Source organism: Dipodomys ordii, unplaced genomic scaffold (genome assembly GCF_000151885.1).
Source record: "Dipodomys ordii isolate 6190 unplaced genomic scaffold, Dord_2.0 Scaffold154, whole genome shotgun sequence".
Taxonomy (NCBI): Eukaryota; Metazoa; Chordata; class Mammalia; order Rodentia; family Heteromyidae; genus Dipodomys; species Dipodomys ordii.
The window spans coordinates 444,605-459,580 of NW_012267370.1; the positions used below are offsets into that span (position 1 = coordinate 444,605).

The window sequence follows — 14,976 nt, forward strand, 5'->3', positions numbered from 1 at the left end:
CATGTGTGAGCCTGGATGTGAGCACATGCCTCGATTTTTAGTTTCTTTTATTGTTTTTTGTTTTGTTTTGCCAGTACCAGGGTCTTGAACTCAGGGCTTGGGCTCTCTCCCTGAGCCTCTCTGTGTTCAAGACTAGCACTCTACCACTTAAGCCACAGTACGTCTTCTGCCTTTTTCTGTGTATGTGGTACTGAGAAATCGAACCTAAGGGTTCATGCATGCTAGGCAAGCACTCTGCCACTAAGCCGCATTCCCAACCCTATTTTTAGTTTTTAAATTTTTCCCCTGGTTACTAGGGTTTGAACTCAGGGCCTTTTGCTTGACCAGGTTTGATTGCTCAGCTAGTGCTCTACCACTTGAGCCATGCCTCAAGTGGAGATGGACTCTTTTTTTTTTTTTGGTTCCAGTCGTGGGGCCTGAGCTCTGGGCCTGGGCGCTGTCCCTCAGCTCTTCAGCTCAAGGCTAGTGCTCTACCACTTGAGCCACAGTGCCACTTCCGGCTTTTTCTGCTTCTATGGTGCTGAGGAATCGAACCCAGGGCCTCAGGCATGCAAGGCAAGCATTCTACCACTGAGCCACCTTCCCAGCCCCTTCCTTCCTTCTTTCCTTCCTTTTTTTTGCCTGTCCTACGGTTTAAACTCAAGACCTGGGTATTGTCCCTGAGCCTCTCTGTGCTCAAGGCTAGTGCTCTGCCACTTGAACCACAGCACCACTAATGGCTTTTTCTGTTTATGTGGTACTGAGGAATCGAACCCTGGGCTTAATGCATGCTGGACAAGCACTCTACCACCAAGCCACATTCCCAGCCCATGGGAATTTTCTTCATTGCCACCTTCTAACTCCAAAATGACCTCAGAGACCCACCTAAGTCAAAAAGAAGAGAAATAGGGAAGGAGGAGTGGATTTGGGGAAAGGGCATCCCAGTTGTCCGTCCCCAAACCCCTATTTAAATCTCGTTGGTCAGATTATGTCTTATGATTTCCATAGCTGCAAATTTGGAACATCCAGATCAAGTTCTTTCTACTTTAACAAAATAGCCCCTTGTAATTTTTTTCCCCTCCGGGACCGACAGATGCAAACTCTTCCAGAACTACCAAAAAGCTAAAGCTGCCTTACAAGCCCCCTGGCCCCAAAGAAGCATTCACTCAAAATGGTTCCTGAAATCTCCATATCCTGCCCTCCAGGTTAAAGCTTGATACAGTCCCCAACACGCAGACAGGTCTCATCTCAAATGGTCAAGGGAGCGAGGAGCAGCCTTGTAGCGCCGCGCCGCGCACCGAACCAGCACATCTCGGTAAATGCCTTCACGACCCGCGATAGGTGATCTGTTGCTCCAGGCCAGACCCGAGTAGTGGCCGGCCCCCCAGCGGTAGGGGCGGGAGCAGAATAGGGATTGCAGACAGGTGGGTGGGGGCGAAAGAGGGCGGCTGCGCATGCCCACTCCCCCCCCGCCCCCCCCCGAGCTGGCTGGAGGTGGGGAGCAGAGAAGCCCCTTGTTGGTGTGGTCGTCAGAGCTGAGCGACGCCTGCCTACCTGCGCACCGCTGCTCTTGTGACACAGGTGAGTGGGGCGTCTGTTTCTTGGCCTCATTCAGGGCCGTGGGGTTGGAGTGTCTTACTGTGCTGGTCTGAAGGAGTCCTTCCCCGACCGTCCTAACTTCTAGGGTAAGCGAGCCCCTCACTCATTCCCACTTCGTCCCTCCGGGGGAGCCTGTGGTGCTGCTTGTGGTACCTGCTTCTCAGGACGCACCCGGGCGCCCGACGTGGAAGTGTGCCCTGGAAGTTTGAGGCTCACTCTTCCCCTGCCCTCAAACTTTCCTCTCAGAAAAGTGGGTAGTAAGCAAACAAGTTGCCTGGGGTAACTTGAAAAGCCATTTTGGGGCACACACACACACTCCTCCGGCTCTCCCCGTCCGAGATTTGACTAAGGCAAGGCCAGACTGCTCCCGACGAACTCAAAGCTCGCGCCCAAAGGGGGCGCCCCAGTCCCTGGGGACTAGCCGAACGCTCAACTGCCAAGGGGCCCTAGGCGTTCCTTGGGCCGAACGCTGAGACTTTCCATAGCATCTCCGTTGGGAAAGCAGAGGCCCCGCCAGTAGCCTAGGACTAGTTCTAACACTTCCAGACCACTCCATAACCTTGACCTCCCCAGCGTTTCACCCTTAAGTGTTCGTGGGCTCAAGGACAGGGCGCCTCCTGCTAGTTCGCGGGAGAGACGCTTGCGCTTCTCCCTGCTGCGCTCCCGATTATTACTGTAATGGCCAGCACCTTAGCCGCGAGGGAAGGGAAGGGCCGCTCACGCTTCCCTCCGCGTCTGTGCTGATGGCACCACACGTGCAAGTCATTCTTTTCTGCTCCCCCACCCGTAATCTCTCTTTTTGTGTAGGTCCTGAGGCTTGAACTTAGGGACGGGGCACTGTCCCTGCGTTTGGTTGTTTTTGTTTTGGGCTCAAGGCTAGCGCTCTACTTTTTGGGTGCTTAATTGGAGATCAGAGTCTCACGGACTTTCCCGCCTGAGCTGGCTTTAAATCGGGATCGTCGGATTTCAGCCTCCTGTGTATGTAGGAGTACACGCAAGAGGCAACGGTGCCCGGCCTGTAATCTCTTAAGAAAGCCGTTGGAGTCAAACCTTCAGAACATACCAGAATCCCACCTCTCCTTTTCACCCTACCCTGCTACCGACCAACACTGACCTTTTCTCTTCTGAGGAGGCTGTGGTCACTGCTCATTGCCTTCAGAGACTTCTCCCAATTTTTTCTACCCAAACAAAGGGAATCCCCCAAAGCGCTGTTTTGTTACCCTGTTCTCCCCCACCCCCTTTCTGGAAAAGTCCTTCCAGGGAACATTTTCTGAAATTCCCCCCCCCAAAAAAAAAAACTGGGACCTTCCCCTCCCCCCACCCTGGCATCTGCATCTGAAGCTCAGTTGAACCTGTTGTGGATTCGCTCCCCCACCCCACTACTTCTGGTTTTCCATAGAAAGTTGTGGGGAAGACCATTATGGTGCACTCTTGCGGAGGCACTCCCCAAACCGGATATGGAAGTGCATTGAGTGAGTTAAAGATGACTTACTATTAATAGCTAACACAGATTGAGCACCTGGTGTGTGCCTACCCTTACCTAATATACAAGATAATTTCCTTACTTACCATGTTTATTGTCTCCCAGCTAGACTCTAAAGCTCCCAAGGCTAGGAGTTGAGTTTGTTTTGAGTGACTTCACCTGCAGGAATTCTTGAATCAATGAAAACTAAATAAGAATAAAAATGCATAGCATTAACTGAGCCCCTGCTGCCTACAGACCACCAAGTACTGAAAATATTTTCTCTTATTTGTGGCTCCACAAGTCAACAAACTCACCAATTATACAAAATAAGAATTATATTACACTAAGTACAATGTAGAAAATGTCTGCAAAGCCCAGGGTTGGTTGGTTTGTACTTCTCTGTTCCTAGCACTTACCTTGTCAATAGATAAGACTAAATTCTAATGGAAAAAAAAATGGTTAACAGGAACTAGAGGTGTGGCTAGCAGTGGTAAAGCACCAGTTGAGCTGGAAAAGCTGAGCCAGAAAGGGAGGCCCTGAGTTCAAGCCTCAGTACCAGCACAATGAAAAGAAAGAAAGAAAAAGATAACGGACATGTTTTACTTAGTTTATTTTCTTTTTAGATAATAATATCCTTATAGAGGGTCCTTAAACTGTGTCCTTGTGGGTAAAGCAGAATGTTTGTGTGAATTTCTTTTAAATTTCTTTATAAACATAAAGTTACTGGGCATGGGAAAAGTTCTGAGCAGTCACCTATCTGACAGACACTACCTGGCTATGGTTCAAAGACGACCAAAACAAACAAAATTCTGCCCCACTCTGCAATGGGGAGGGACTGCTAATGAATGCGCTATTTTTTGCCAGGTGATAGCTGTGCTCTAAAATTTCACCATGTTGATGGTCCCACAAATTCTATGAATATTCTGAAATTCATGGAATTATATGGTTTATCTGAGTGAACCTTAAGAGATGTAAATTACATCTCTGTAAAGCTGGAGATGGGGACTCTTCCTCAGGGTTGAGTTTGGAGGCCTGGGTTTGCTTCCCCCAACCTGGAAAAAAAAAGAGTGGGGGGGGGATGGGGGAGAACAAAACCCCTGCCTTCAACAAGTTTATCTCTAGAAGGAAGAAAAGTAGGTGGAGTCACATAAATAACACATGCATATTGTTAAGAGATCAGCACACAATAGGCACTTAACAAATGTTGATTCAGTGATACCCAGGGGTTCCCCCTGCCTCCACCCCTGCTCCTAGATGGTCTCCCCTCCTTAGCCCCTGTTTTCTTCTCACTTGCTGAGCCTGCTGTTTACATCTCTTCCTTTAGCTGCCTGCCTGCTTGGGACATGCCGCTGCCAGCTAAGCCTAGTGTCTTGGACCTGGGCTCTTGCACCCCAGTGGAGAGTCATGAGACTTGGGCACAGTCCAAAAATGCTGACAAACGGCTGCCTGAATACAAGGCAGTGGTAGTGGGTGCAAGCGGTGTGGGCAAGAGTGCCCTGACCATCCAAATGATCCACAAGTGTTTCGTGAAAGACCATGATCCCACCATCCAGGATTCCTACTGGAAGGAAGTAGCCCAAGATGATGGAGGCTATATTCTAAATGTGATGGACACATCAGGGCAAGATATTCACAGGTCCTTGCGTGACCAGTGCCTGGCAGTTGGTGATGGGGTACTGGTTGTCTTTGCTCTAGATGACCTCTCATCTCTTGACCAGCTGCAGCAGATGCGGGCCACCTGGGGCCCTCAGATCAACCAGCCACTTGTCTTGGTGGGCAACAAATGTGATCTGGTGTCTACCTCTGGAGATGCTCATGCTGCAGCTGCAGCCCTGGCAAAAAGCTGGGGGGCTCCCTTTGTGGAGACCTCAGCCAAGACTCAGAAAGGTGTGGAAGAAGCCTTTTCTCTGCTCATCCATGAGATCCAGAGAACCCAGGAGGCCAAGGCAAGAGCAGCTAAGAATGTCCGGCACCAAAAAGCAATGTGTAGCTGTGGCTGCACAGTGGCCTGAAGGTCTTCGTTAAGAAAAGATGTCTCTCTCCCCAGCCAAGTTGCAGATTCCCTTGACATGAGACTCCCACACACAGAACCAAAAATCTCATAGACACTGTTGGGGCTTACGGACATCTTCATTTGGTGAAGGGCTTTTGATACATGGGTGTGTCTAGTATTGATTGTATCACTTTAAGAGGTTCTGTGCAAAATTAAATGTCCTCAGGTTTTAAAGCTGCCTTCTTGTCATGTGTTTCATGCGTAGGAGTGAAGTGAGTAGAGTTACATGATTTATGAGAAATCTATCAAGAAGTTTGGAGCCAATTACTAATGACAGGAATCCTAGCTAACAAAGGAGGCTGAGATCTGAGGATCCCTTTCGAAGCCAGCCAGGGCAAGAAAGTCCTTATGTCTCATTTCCAATTAATCATGAAAAAGCTGAAAGGGGGAGGTGTGGCTCAGCCCAAGTGATAGAAGAGCAGCCTTGAGAAAAAGCTAAGAAACAATACCTAGGTCTTGAGTTCAAGCCCCAGTACCAGCACAAAAAGACAAATTTCCCAGCTCTGCTGTGGGTACAAAGAATGCAGAGACCAGACTTTAAAAATCTCATGTATGAGCTGGTCGTGGTGGTTTATGCCTGTAATCCTAGCTACTCAGGAGGCTGAGATCTGAGGATCACAGTTCAAAGCCTGCCAGGGCAGGAAAGGTCATGAGACTTATCTCCAATAAACCACTCAGAAAACTGGAAGTGGCACTGTGGCTCAAGTGGTAGAGCACTAGCCTTGAGCTGGAGAGCTGAGGGACAGTGCCCAGGCTGAGTTCAAGCCCCACGACTGACAAAAAAAATGTATGATCGCTAGGTGGCTGGGTTATGGAAGACTGATGATAGGGAGGTGTGAAGAGAATTATGGAGTAGGTGACTTTTGGGCAAAAATCCCCCAATAACCAGGAGCTGAGTCCATAAGAGCTTGGCCCTCAGAAGGATAGGCTGACCATGATCTCGGATCCCCATACCCTAGTGAAGCCTAGCAGGGCAGTCCAGGATCAGGACGGGGACTACAGTTGTCACTGTCATTTCCTGAGTGGCTGTCTCTATAGCAGCTCACCAGTGGCTCAATTCTGTAATCCTAGCTACTTAGGAGGCTGTGATCTGAGGATTATGGTTTGAGGCCAACTAGGGTAGGATGTGAAGCAAGCCAGGGCAAAAAAGTCCGTCAGACTCTCAATAAACTCAGGAGCCGGAAGTGGAGGTGTGGCTCAGCCAAAGAAGCCCAAGGACAGCGCACAGGCCCTGAGTTCAAGCCTCGGGACCGGCAAAAAAAAAAAAAAAACTACCATTGCCACCCACCCAGCCCCTAGCCACCCTAGCCACTGCCACTGAGACAAATAGCTGCTTCAGATCGTGTTTATTGAGAGGCAGGGAGGGAATCTTGGGGTGGTGTATGTAAGCTGGTGGATGACGACGACGTGCAGCCGGGAACGCTTGAGGAGTGAGGAGGGCGGGGTTGCAGGGCGCCTCCCGCAGGTGGTGCTCAGGGCGGCAGGAGGCGTCGCGCAGGCGCCTGGGGCTGGGAGTTTTCCAGGCGTTTCACACGCAGCAGGGCGCCCAGTACGCCCTCAGGGGGCACCTCTGGACCAAGATCCTGTTCGGCAGCACGACGGAGGCGACGCGGGGCAGCTGCAGCCTCCGGCTCCCCGCTTCCAGTGAGGATCCTCCCCAACAAGTACCTGCGGGACAGAGAGGGGAAATGTGACCCCGAATGGAGCACAGGACCTCATAAACTCACTTTGGTCTCCTGACCCTTCTATTAATTAGATACTCAGATGTCCCCATCCCAGAAACTGATGTCCCCTGTGGGAAGCAGTGCACCAGGGCTGGAAGTCCACATCCTGAACTGCCCTCCAGCCCGGCAAATTTGCCTCCTCCGCCTGGATCGATCGATCCAAAGTCTCACTCCCTTTCTAGGGCCCAATCCCCGACCCGTGGTCCAGCACCTCAGTAGCTCCGGGTCCACGTCGGGTGTCTCGTCCCCGGCATCCTCGATATCTGGACCTGTGGGGCCATCGTCGTAGACGGGGGGTCTGGGTCGCAGGGCAGCGGCGGGGGCAGGCGCGGGAACCAACTGGGCTGCTAGGGCGGCGGGGTCAAGGCGGGCGCGGAGCAGGGCACGCGCCAGTTGCGCGGCGGGAGCATCGGGATCGTCATCCAAGGCCAAGGGCGCATCGGGAGCGCGCGGGGAGCCCCAGACGCGCAACAGCTGCGCCAAGACGCGTGCCTGCTGATCCTCCGCCTCCTGCGCCTCGGCCCGCGCCCGCTCCTGCCTCTCAGCCTCCAGCAGATGCGCCAGCGCCCGCGCTAGCTCCTGCACCGCACCCGCTGCCTCTCCTCTGGGCACTGCCCGACGGAAGCGGCGGGGAGCGCCAGCCTCAGTCATTGGTGGTGACGCTGCGCCCAGGCTGCGGGGTTCCTGTGAGAAGATGGGAGAGGGGAGAAGGGAGAGGGTGCCAGTCAGTGGTGCTTCAGGGCAGGAACCTCCAAGTAGAGATGGGGGTGGGGTAGATCCATCCCGTGCCCCACCTAAATACACGAATACCTCTAAGGTATTAAATATCTGCAGACACACTTAAGACCACCAAAGACCCTCACCCACCCACCCAGGCATGCATCCCCAGTGATATTGTAGGAACTCTCAGAAATTGTCCTGGTTCTACGGCCCAGTTTGATTTTTTGTGTGAGTGCTGGTCCTGGGGCTTGAACTCTGGGCTTAGGTACTGTCCCTTAGGGCTTTATTTGTTCAAGGATACCTCTCTACCAGTTTTCAGCCACAGCTCCACTTTTTTGGTGGCTTTTTGGTGGTTAATTGGGGAATAAGAGTCTCACGGGCTTTCCTGCAGGGCCACTTTTACTCAGATCTCAGCTTCCTGAGTAGCTAGAATGCAGGCATGAGCCACAGGCAATTGGGTTGGAAGTTCCATTTGTTTTGGTCAGTGGGGGGGGGCTTGAACTCTGGGCCTGCGCACTGTCCCTCAGCTCTTCAGCTCAAGGCTAGCGCTCTACCACTTGAGCCACAGCACCACTTCCAGTTTTTTCTGTTTATGTGGTGCTGAGGAATCCAACCCAGGACCTCGTGCATGCTAGGCAAGCACTCTCCCACTGAGCCACCTTCCCAGCCCCACATTCCATTTCTTTGAAATGAAAATTCTCATATTTTGCCAGTGGGAATTAAATTGACAAAATAATTTTGAACAGTAAGTTAGTAATGTCCCAAAAGAGCCATATATTCTATAACCCACTCCTGGGGGATCATGAAAGATGACAACAGCACTTGTAATTGCCTAAAAGGGGGGGGGAGGAAGAAATGAAAGAAAGAAAGGTCTGGAAATATCCTAATATCCACTGACGTATTGCAAATCCATATATAAGCCATGACACAGAGTCATGAAATACTTACTCATAGGGCATAATACTATCCAGCCATAAAATTAATTACAGCCACACACTTAGATATACATGAATCTCACCACCAAACTGAGCCAAAAATGGCAAATGTGGGCTAGGAGTGTACTCAGTGGTAGAGTGCTTGCCTCACAGGTGCTAAACTCTGAGTTTGAGCTGAAACAACCCCCAACCTCTCTCCCCCCTCCCATTAGCAAGTTCCAGAATCTCACTGCAGACTGCCTGAGACAATGAGACACACACTTCCTAGTGATCCCTAGTGACTGCCAGATGGCAAATGCCCAGTTTGATTCCATTTCTTTGATGTAAAAAGCAGGAGAAACTAAACAATAGGTGGTTTTGAGGTAAGCTGCAAACAAAAATAAAGAATCAAAGGACAAAAATTACAGGGCAGTGATTATGAGGGAAGGATACCGAGAAAGGATATATGCTGGCTTCTATTATTGCCTTTCTTCTGGTTATGTAAAAATATTGTTTTATTGTTATTATTAAGGTGTTGTACACAGAGGTTACCATTTCACAATTCAGATAATGTGTGCACTTCTCTTTTGGACAACCTCACCCCTTTCTTTCTTTCTTTCTTTCTTTCTTTCTTTCTTTCTTTCTTTCTTTCTTTCTTTCTTTCTTTCGTCAGTCATGGGGCTTGAACTCTTGCTTGGGCGCTGTCCGTGTGTTCTTCAGCTCAAGACGAGCACTCTACCGCTTGAGCCACAGCACCACTTCTGGTTTTCTAGGGGTTTTATTGGAGATAAGAGTCTCACGGAGTGTCCTGCCCGGGCTAGCTTTGAACCGTGATCCTCAGATCTCAGCCTCCTGAGTAGCTAGGATTATAGGCGTGAGCCACCAGCGCCTGGCTCCTTTCTTCATTTTAATTAGTTTATTTTTTGATGTTGGAACTGGAGCTTGAACTCAGGGCCTGAGCACTGTCCCATAGCTTATTCACTCAATGCTGATATTCTGCCACATGAACCACACCTCTACTTCTGGCATTTCAGTCATTAATTGGAGATAAGAGTCTCTAGAACTTTGCTGCCTGGGCTGGCTTTGAACCAAGATCCCCAGATCCTGAATAGCTAGGATTACTGGGATGAGCCACTGGCTCATGGTTTATTTCTTAAACTGAGTGACAGCTACTTAACAAGTTATTTTATCATATTTTAAGTTGTACGTATAAATATATGATAGTGTTATATATAAAAATATTTTTTTTTAAAAATCTTTGATTCAGTCCTGAAGAGCTAGAGGAAGAAGCTGCTCCAATTATCCTTGGTTGGCACCCATCAGCTTTGGTTGGGAATTTATTCATCAGCAATCTTTTTCTCTGTGTCTGTCTCTGTCTCTTCTCAGCCCATGCGATGTCATCTATGCAACCCAACACTACCACATCTCCATACAAAGAAACATACACATTCCCATCATTTTTATTTCAGAAGGAGTGGTCCTGAGGTCTCCTGTGATTGTAATGATCATGCAGTTACACCCTCCAAGCCACCCATGTGCCAGGACACACACCACCCCAACAAACAATGCAGATTGGAGACATCATGGCTCCTTTTCTCACAATGACACAGCTCCACAAAGAAGCAAAGAGAAGCAGCCTCATGAGTGCACCTACAAAATCCCTCCCACCCTGTCCAACCATCACCAACATGGAATGCACACAGGGAGATGAAAGACTACTCCTTCCCAAGTGAAAATGAACTCACAGAGGCACACACAAGCACACAGGAAGACACGCCCATAAACCACGTCATCACACAAAGATTCACTAATACACACACAGTGTCACTGAGAAAGCAAGTGGGGTCATAAAAGTCATCCATAGAAGCATCATCAGCAATCACATGTATTACACATCCAGACACACAATGTCACCTTTGTAGGAAGCTGAGCCATGCTCCTGCTAAAGGACACACACATAACACAATACACCTACACCGCTGTCATCACATCACATGCACACAAGGATATGCGCACAGACTATCTGAATGCGTCTTAGTGCTGCGGACAGCGCTACAGGCCTGGAGCAAAGCAAAGCCAGGCTTCCCAATGCGCAGAGACTGGCAGGGCGTGGCTCCTGACCCAGCCCAGGCCAGCACCACTCGAACACTCGGAAACCTAGTCTAGTCTCGGATGTGAGATGAGTCGGCCTGGATTGTGCAGGGACTTTTCAACTGGAGCCCCGGTAGCCCTTGTCTGTCTCTCTGCGCATGCCTGGAGCGGACCCAGAGAGGATGCGACACCAATTCTCTCACCCGCCGCATCCCTCTCCCTGTTCCCTTCCCCACCCCCACCCGGCACCGGATTGGGGTCGCACCTTTACCGGCCTCGCGCCGAGCACAGGTGGAAGCCGAAGGAGGCCTAGCAGCAGCAGCACCAAAAGGCCGACGCCCCCGGCCCGCGGCCCGCGGAGCAGCGGCGACCCCGCCATGCTGCCCCAACGAGCCGGGCTCCGGACAGGCGGACTGGCTGACAAATGCGCAGCGCTGGGGCTAGCGGGTACAGCTGCGGAGCTCTGCGGCTGCGCACGCCCAGAAGCCAGGTCCCCTCCTGTCCACCCCCTCCTGCCACTCTACGCAGGCGCAGCCTCCGGGATCTGGCAGCCCCTTCATCCCGCACATCACCATGGAGATGCCCAAGGGGCAAGGTGGAAAGCTGGTGCCTGCACTGGCGGTTGCCATGGTAGTAGTCGGAGGGCAGTTGCTAGGGCAGTGGACCTTGCTGTTGGCTTACCAGACAGTGAGAGAAAATTAACTCAGCGCAGTGAAATAGAGGTCTGGGCCTCAATGCTTGCTCCTCAGGGAGGAGATGAGCTTTGTGCCTTGGACAATCGATTACAGATCTTGTATTATGAGCCTGGCCCTTTACAAAGAGACGATTTTAATCCAGATGTCGTGACCATGGATGGCTCACCATACACCATGACAAGGAGACTCAGCTCCTTGACCACAATAAAGCTGTTATAAGCAACTGCAGCCACAAATCAACACCCACCGATGGTGGAACAAGAATGTCATTTAGGGCTGGGGCTTGGTTGAAGCAATAGAATGCTTGCCTAACAAGTAAAAAGCCCCTGGGCTGGGAAGGTGGCTCAGTGGTAGAGTGTTTGCCTTACATGCATAAGGCCCTGGGTTCGATTCCTCAGCACCACATAAGCAAAAAGAAAAAAGCCAGAAGTGGCACTGTGGCTCAAGTGGTAGAGAGCTAGCCTTGAGCTGAAGAGCTGAGGGACAGCGCCCAGACCCAGAGTTCAGGCCCCACGACCAGACCCAAAAAAAAAAAAAAAGCAAGTAAAAAGCCCCTAAATTCAAACCCCAGTACCATAAAACAAAAAAATTAAAAACAAAAACAAAAACAGAATGACATTTAGAGGGAGATTTTTTTAATGCTCCTTTCCACCCTGTCCTTGTCTCTTTGCCAGAAACTTCATCTCTCCACAGATGTTTCTTATTCTGTCCTCCTGTGCCCTCAGCTCTGTTTTCTTCTCCTGTGTGACTCCTTATCCCTGACTCTGTATTTGTCTCTATACATGTCCTCATTCTGTCTATACTTACTTGCTTTTCTATAAATAAATACATAGATTTTTTTTAATTCATAAAGAATTTCAATCCACCTGGGCACTGGTGGCTCACGCCTGTAATCCTAACTACTCAGGAGGCTGACATGTGAGGATTGCAGTTCAAAGCCAGTCCTGGTAGGAAAGTCCATGAGACTCTTCTCTCCAAAAAACCCCTTGGAAAACCAGAAGTGATGCTGTAGCTCAGTGGTAGAGTGCTAGCCTTGAGCTGAAGAGCTGAGGGACAGCGCCCAGGCCGAGTTCAAGCCCCACAACCAACAAAAAAGAAAAAAAAAATAAAGAAGAATTTCAATCTACTGCTGGGTGCCAGTGGGTTATACCTCTAATCCTAGATATTCAAAAGGCTGAGACTTGAGGCCCATAGTTCAAAACCAGTCCAGGCAAAAAAATCTGAGACTCTTACCTACAATTAACCAGCAAAAAGTCAGATCAAGTGGTAAAGCAAACAGCTCCAGGACAGCTAGGTGCTAATGGCTCATGCCTATTATCCTAGCTACTCAGGATGCTGAGATCTGAGGCTCCTGATTTGAAGCCAGCCCAAGTAGGAAGGTGTTTGAGACGCTTATCTCCAATTAACCACCAGAAATCTGGAAGTGGAGCTGTGATTCAAAGTGGTAGAGCGGCAGCTTTGAGTAAAAAGAGCGCGAGGGTGGCTGGGAATGTGGCTCAGTGGTAGAGTGCTTGCCTTGTCTACACGAAGCCCTGGGTTCGATTCCTCAGTATCACATGCATAGAAAAATCCAGAAGTGGTGCTGTGGCTCAAGTGGTAGAGTGCTAGCCTTGAGCAAGAGAAGCTCAGGGACAGTATCCAGGACCTTAGTTCAAGCCCCAGGACTAGCCAAAATAAATAAATGAATAAATGAACTGCTGGGCTGGTGGCTCACTCCTATAAACTTAAGTACTCAGGAGGCTGGGATCTAAAGATCATAGTTCAAAGCCAGTCTGGGCAAGAAAGGCCCTGACACTCTTATCTCCAATTAACCACCAAAAAAACCAGAAGTGGTGCTGTGGCTCAAGTGGTATAGTGCTTGCCTTGAGCTGAAGAGCTGAGGGACAGCGCCCAGGCCCAGAGTTCAAGCCCCATGACTGACAATAAATAAATGAATAAATTAGAGCTCAAGGACAGTGCCTGGGCCCTAAGTTCATGCTGATGACCTACAAAGAAAAAAAAGAAAAGAAAAGGAAAGGAAAAGCATAGAAAAGAAAACTGAACAAGAGCATGAGGCTCTTGAGTTCAAGCTCTTGTGTTAAAAATAGATAAATAAAAAAAATTTAATCATTTTTTGGGAAGCTCTCTTTCCCTTGCTGATATTTTTCTCGATTTCTGCTTGTAAGATCCAAGCAAAAGACACATCTTAGGCATAGCATGTCTCATGAACACAAACTGTGAGATGTTTGCTACAAGTGCTTTTTTTCTGCTTGGTCTGGCCTTAATACTCCTGAGACCCAGCCCCCAAATAACGAGAATTACAGGTGCAAGTTACCTTCACACAATTCCTAATTTCTTTTCTTTTTTTTTTTTTTGTCGGTCGTGGGGCTTGAACTCTTGACCTGAGCGCTGTCCCGGAGCTCTTCAGCTCAAGAGTAGCCTTCTACTACTTGAGCCACATTGCCACTTCCAGTTTTCCGGTGGTTTATTGGAGATAAGAGTCTCATGAGCGGGGCGCTGGTGGCTCACGCCTGTAATCCTAGCTACTCAGGAGGCTGAGATCTGAGGATCACGGTTCAAAGCCAGCCCAGGCAGGAAAGACTGTGAGACTCCTATCTCCAATAAACCACCAGAAAACTGGAAGTGGCACTGTCAAGTAGTAGAGCGTTCACCTTGAGCTGAAGAGCTGAGGGACAGCGCCCAGGCCCAGAGTTCAAGCCCCACAACCGACCAAAAAAAGTCTCATGGACTTTCCTGCCTGGGCTGGCTTTGAACTGCAATCCCCAGATCTCAACCTCTTGAGTAGCTAGGATTACAGGTGTGAGCCACCCATGCCCGACTGGTTTTTTTTTGTTTGTTTGTTTTGACAGTCCTGCTTGAACTCAGGACCACAGCACTGTTGCTGATAAGACTCACAGACTTTTATGTCTAGGCAGGCTTCAAACTACGATCCTCATATCTCGGCCTTCTGAGTAGATAGGTGTTTACAGGCATGAGCCACCAGCACCTAGAGCTAATATTAATCATGTCCTAGATACTCAGGAGGCTGAGATCTAAGGATGGAGATTCAAAGCCAGACCAGACAGGAAAGTCTTTGAGACTCTTTTTATGTGTAATCCTGTGTGCCAGGCCTGGGGCATGTACTCAAGGCTTTGGAGCTGTCACTGAGTGGTTTTGCTCAAGGCTAGTGCTCTACCACTTAAGCCATAGCTCTATTTCCAGCTTTTTTTGTGTGGTTAATTGGAGATTGGAGAATGTCACAGACTAACTGCCTGCGGTGGCTTTGAACCATAATCCTCAGATCTCAGGCTCATAGGTAGCTAGAATTACAGGCATGAGCCACCAGCACCTGGCTTAGTGATTGTTGTTTTTTGTTTGTTTGTTTGTTTTGGCCATTCCTGGGGCTTGAACTCAGGGTCAGGGCACTGTCCCTGAACTTCTTTTGCTCAAGGCTAGCACGCTACCACTTGAGCCACAGAGCCACTTCTGGCTTTTTTTGTTTATGTGGTACTGAGGAATTGAACCCAGGGCTTCATGCATGCTAGGCAAACACTCTACCACTAGGCCACATTCCTGGCCCCATGACTCTTATCTCCAATTAACCACCAAAAAGCCAGGCGAGGGCCAACCTAGAGCAAAAAAAGCTAAGGGACTGGGACTGGGAAGGTGGCTCAGTGGTAGAGCGCTTGCCTTGCATGCCTGAGGCCCTGGGTTCGATTCCTCAGCACCACATAAGCAAAAAGAAAAAAGCCGGAAG

General features: G+C 49.6%; 2 protein-coding genes across 2 annotated transcripts; one reads left to right on the forward strand and one right to left on the reverse strand.

Moving 5' to 3' along the window:
* Positions 1-4,386: 4,386 nt before the first annotated feature.
* Eras (ES cell expressed Ras) lies at positions 4,387-5,055 on the forward strand. Its single transcript, XM_013032391.1, has one exon. It carries the CDS (start codon positions 4,387-4,389, stop codon positions 5,053-5,055), a length of 669 nt encoding a protein of 222 aa, XP_012887845.1.
* A 1,389-nt stretch (positions 5,056-6,444) lies between these two features.
* Pcsk1n (proprotein convertase subtilisin/kexin type 1 inhibitor) lies at positions 6,445-11,024 on the reverse strand. The gene is made up of 3 exons (XM_013032390.1): positions 10,811-11,024; positions 7,032-7,504; positions 6,445-6,764 (listed from the first exon to the last, which is right to left on the reverse strand). Exons 1-3 carry the CDS (start codon positions 10,922-10,924, stop codon positions 6,569-6,571), a joined length of 783 nt encoding a protein of 260 aa, XP_012887844.1. The 5' UTR covers positions 10,925-11,024; the 3' UTR covers positions 6,445-6,568.
* Between the last annotated feature and the right edge of the window lie 3,952 nt (positions 11,025-14,976).

Coding starts and splice junctions, on each gene's coding strand:
- Pcsk1n (XM_013032390.1), bottom strand. CDS start 10,924: ATGGCGGGGTCGCCGCTGCTCCGCGGGCCGCGGGCCGGGGGCGTCGGC. Junction 7,505..10,810: donor TCGGCGCGAGGCCGGTAAAG/GTGCGACCCCAA, acceptor ATCTTCTCACAG/GAACCCCGCAGCCTGGGCGC. Junction 6,765..7,031: donor GTGGACCCGGAGCTACTGAG/GTGCTGGACCAC, acceptor TCTGTCCCGCAG/GTACTTGTTGGGGAGGATCC.
- Eras (XM_013032391.1), top strand. CDS start 4,387: ATGCCGCTGCCAGCTAAGCCTAGTGTCTTGGACCTGGGCTCTTGCACC.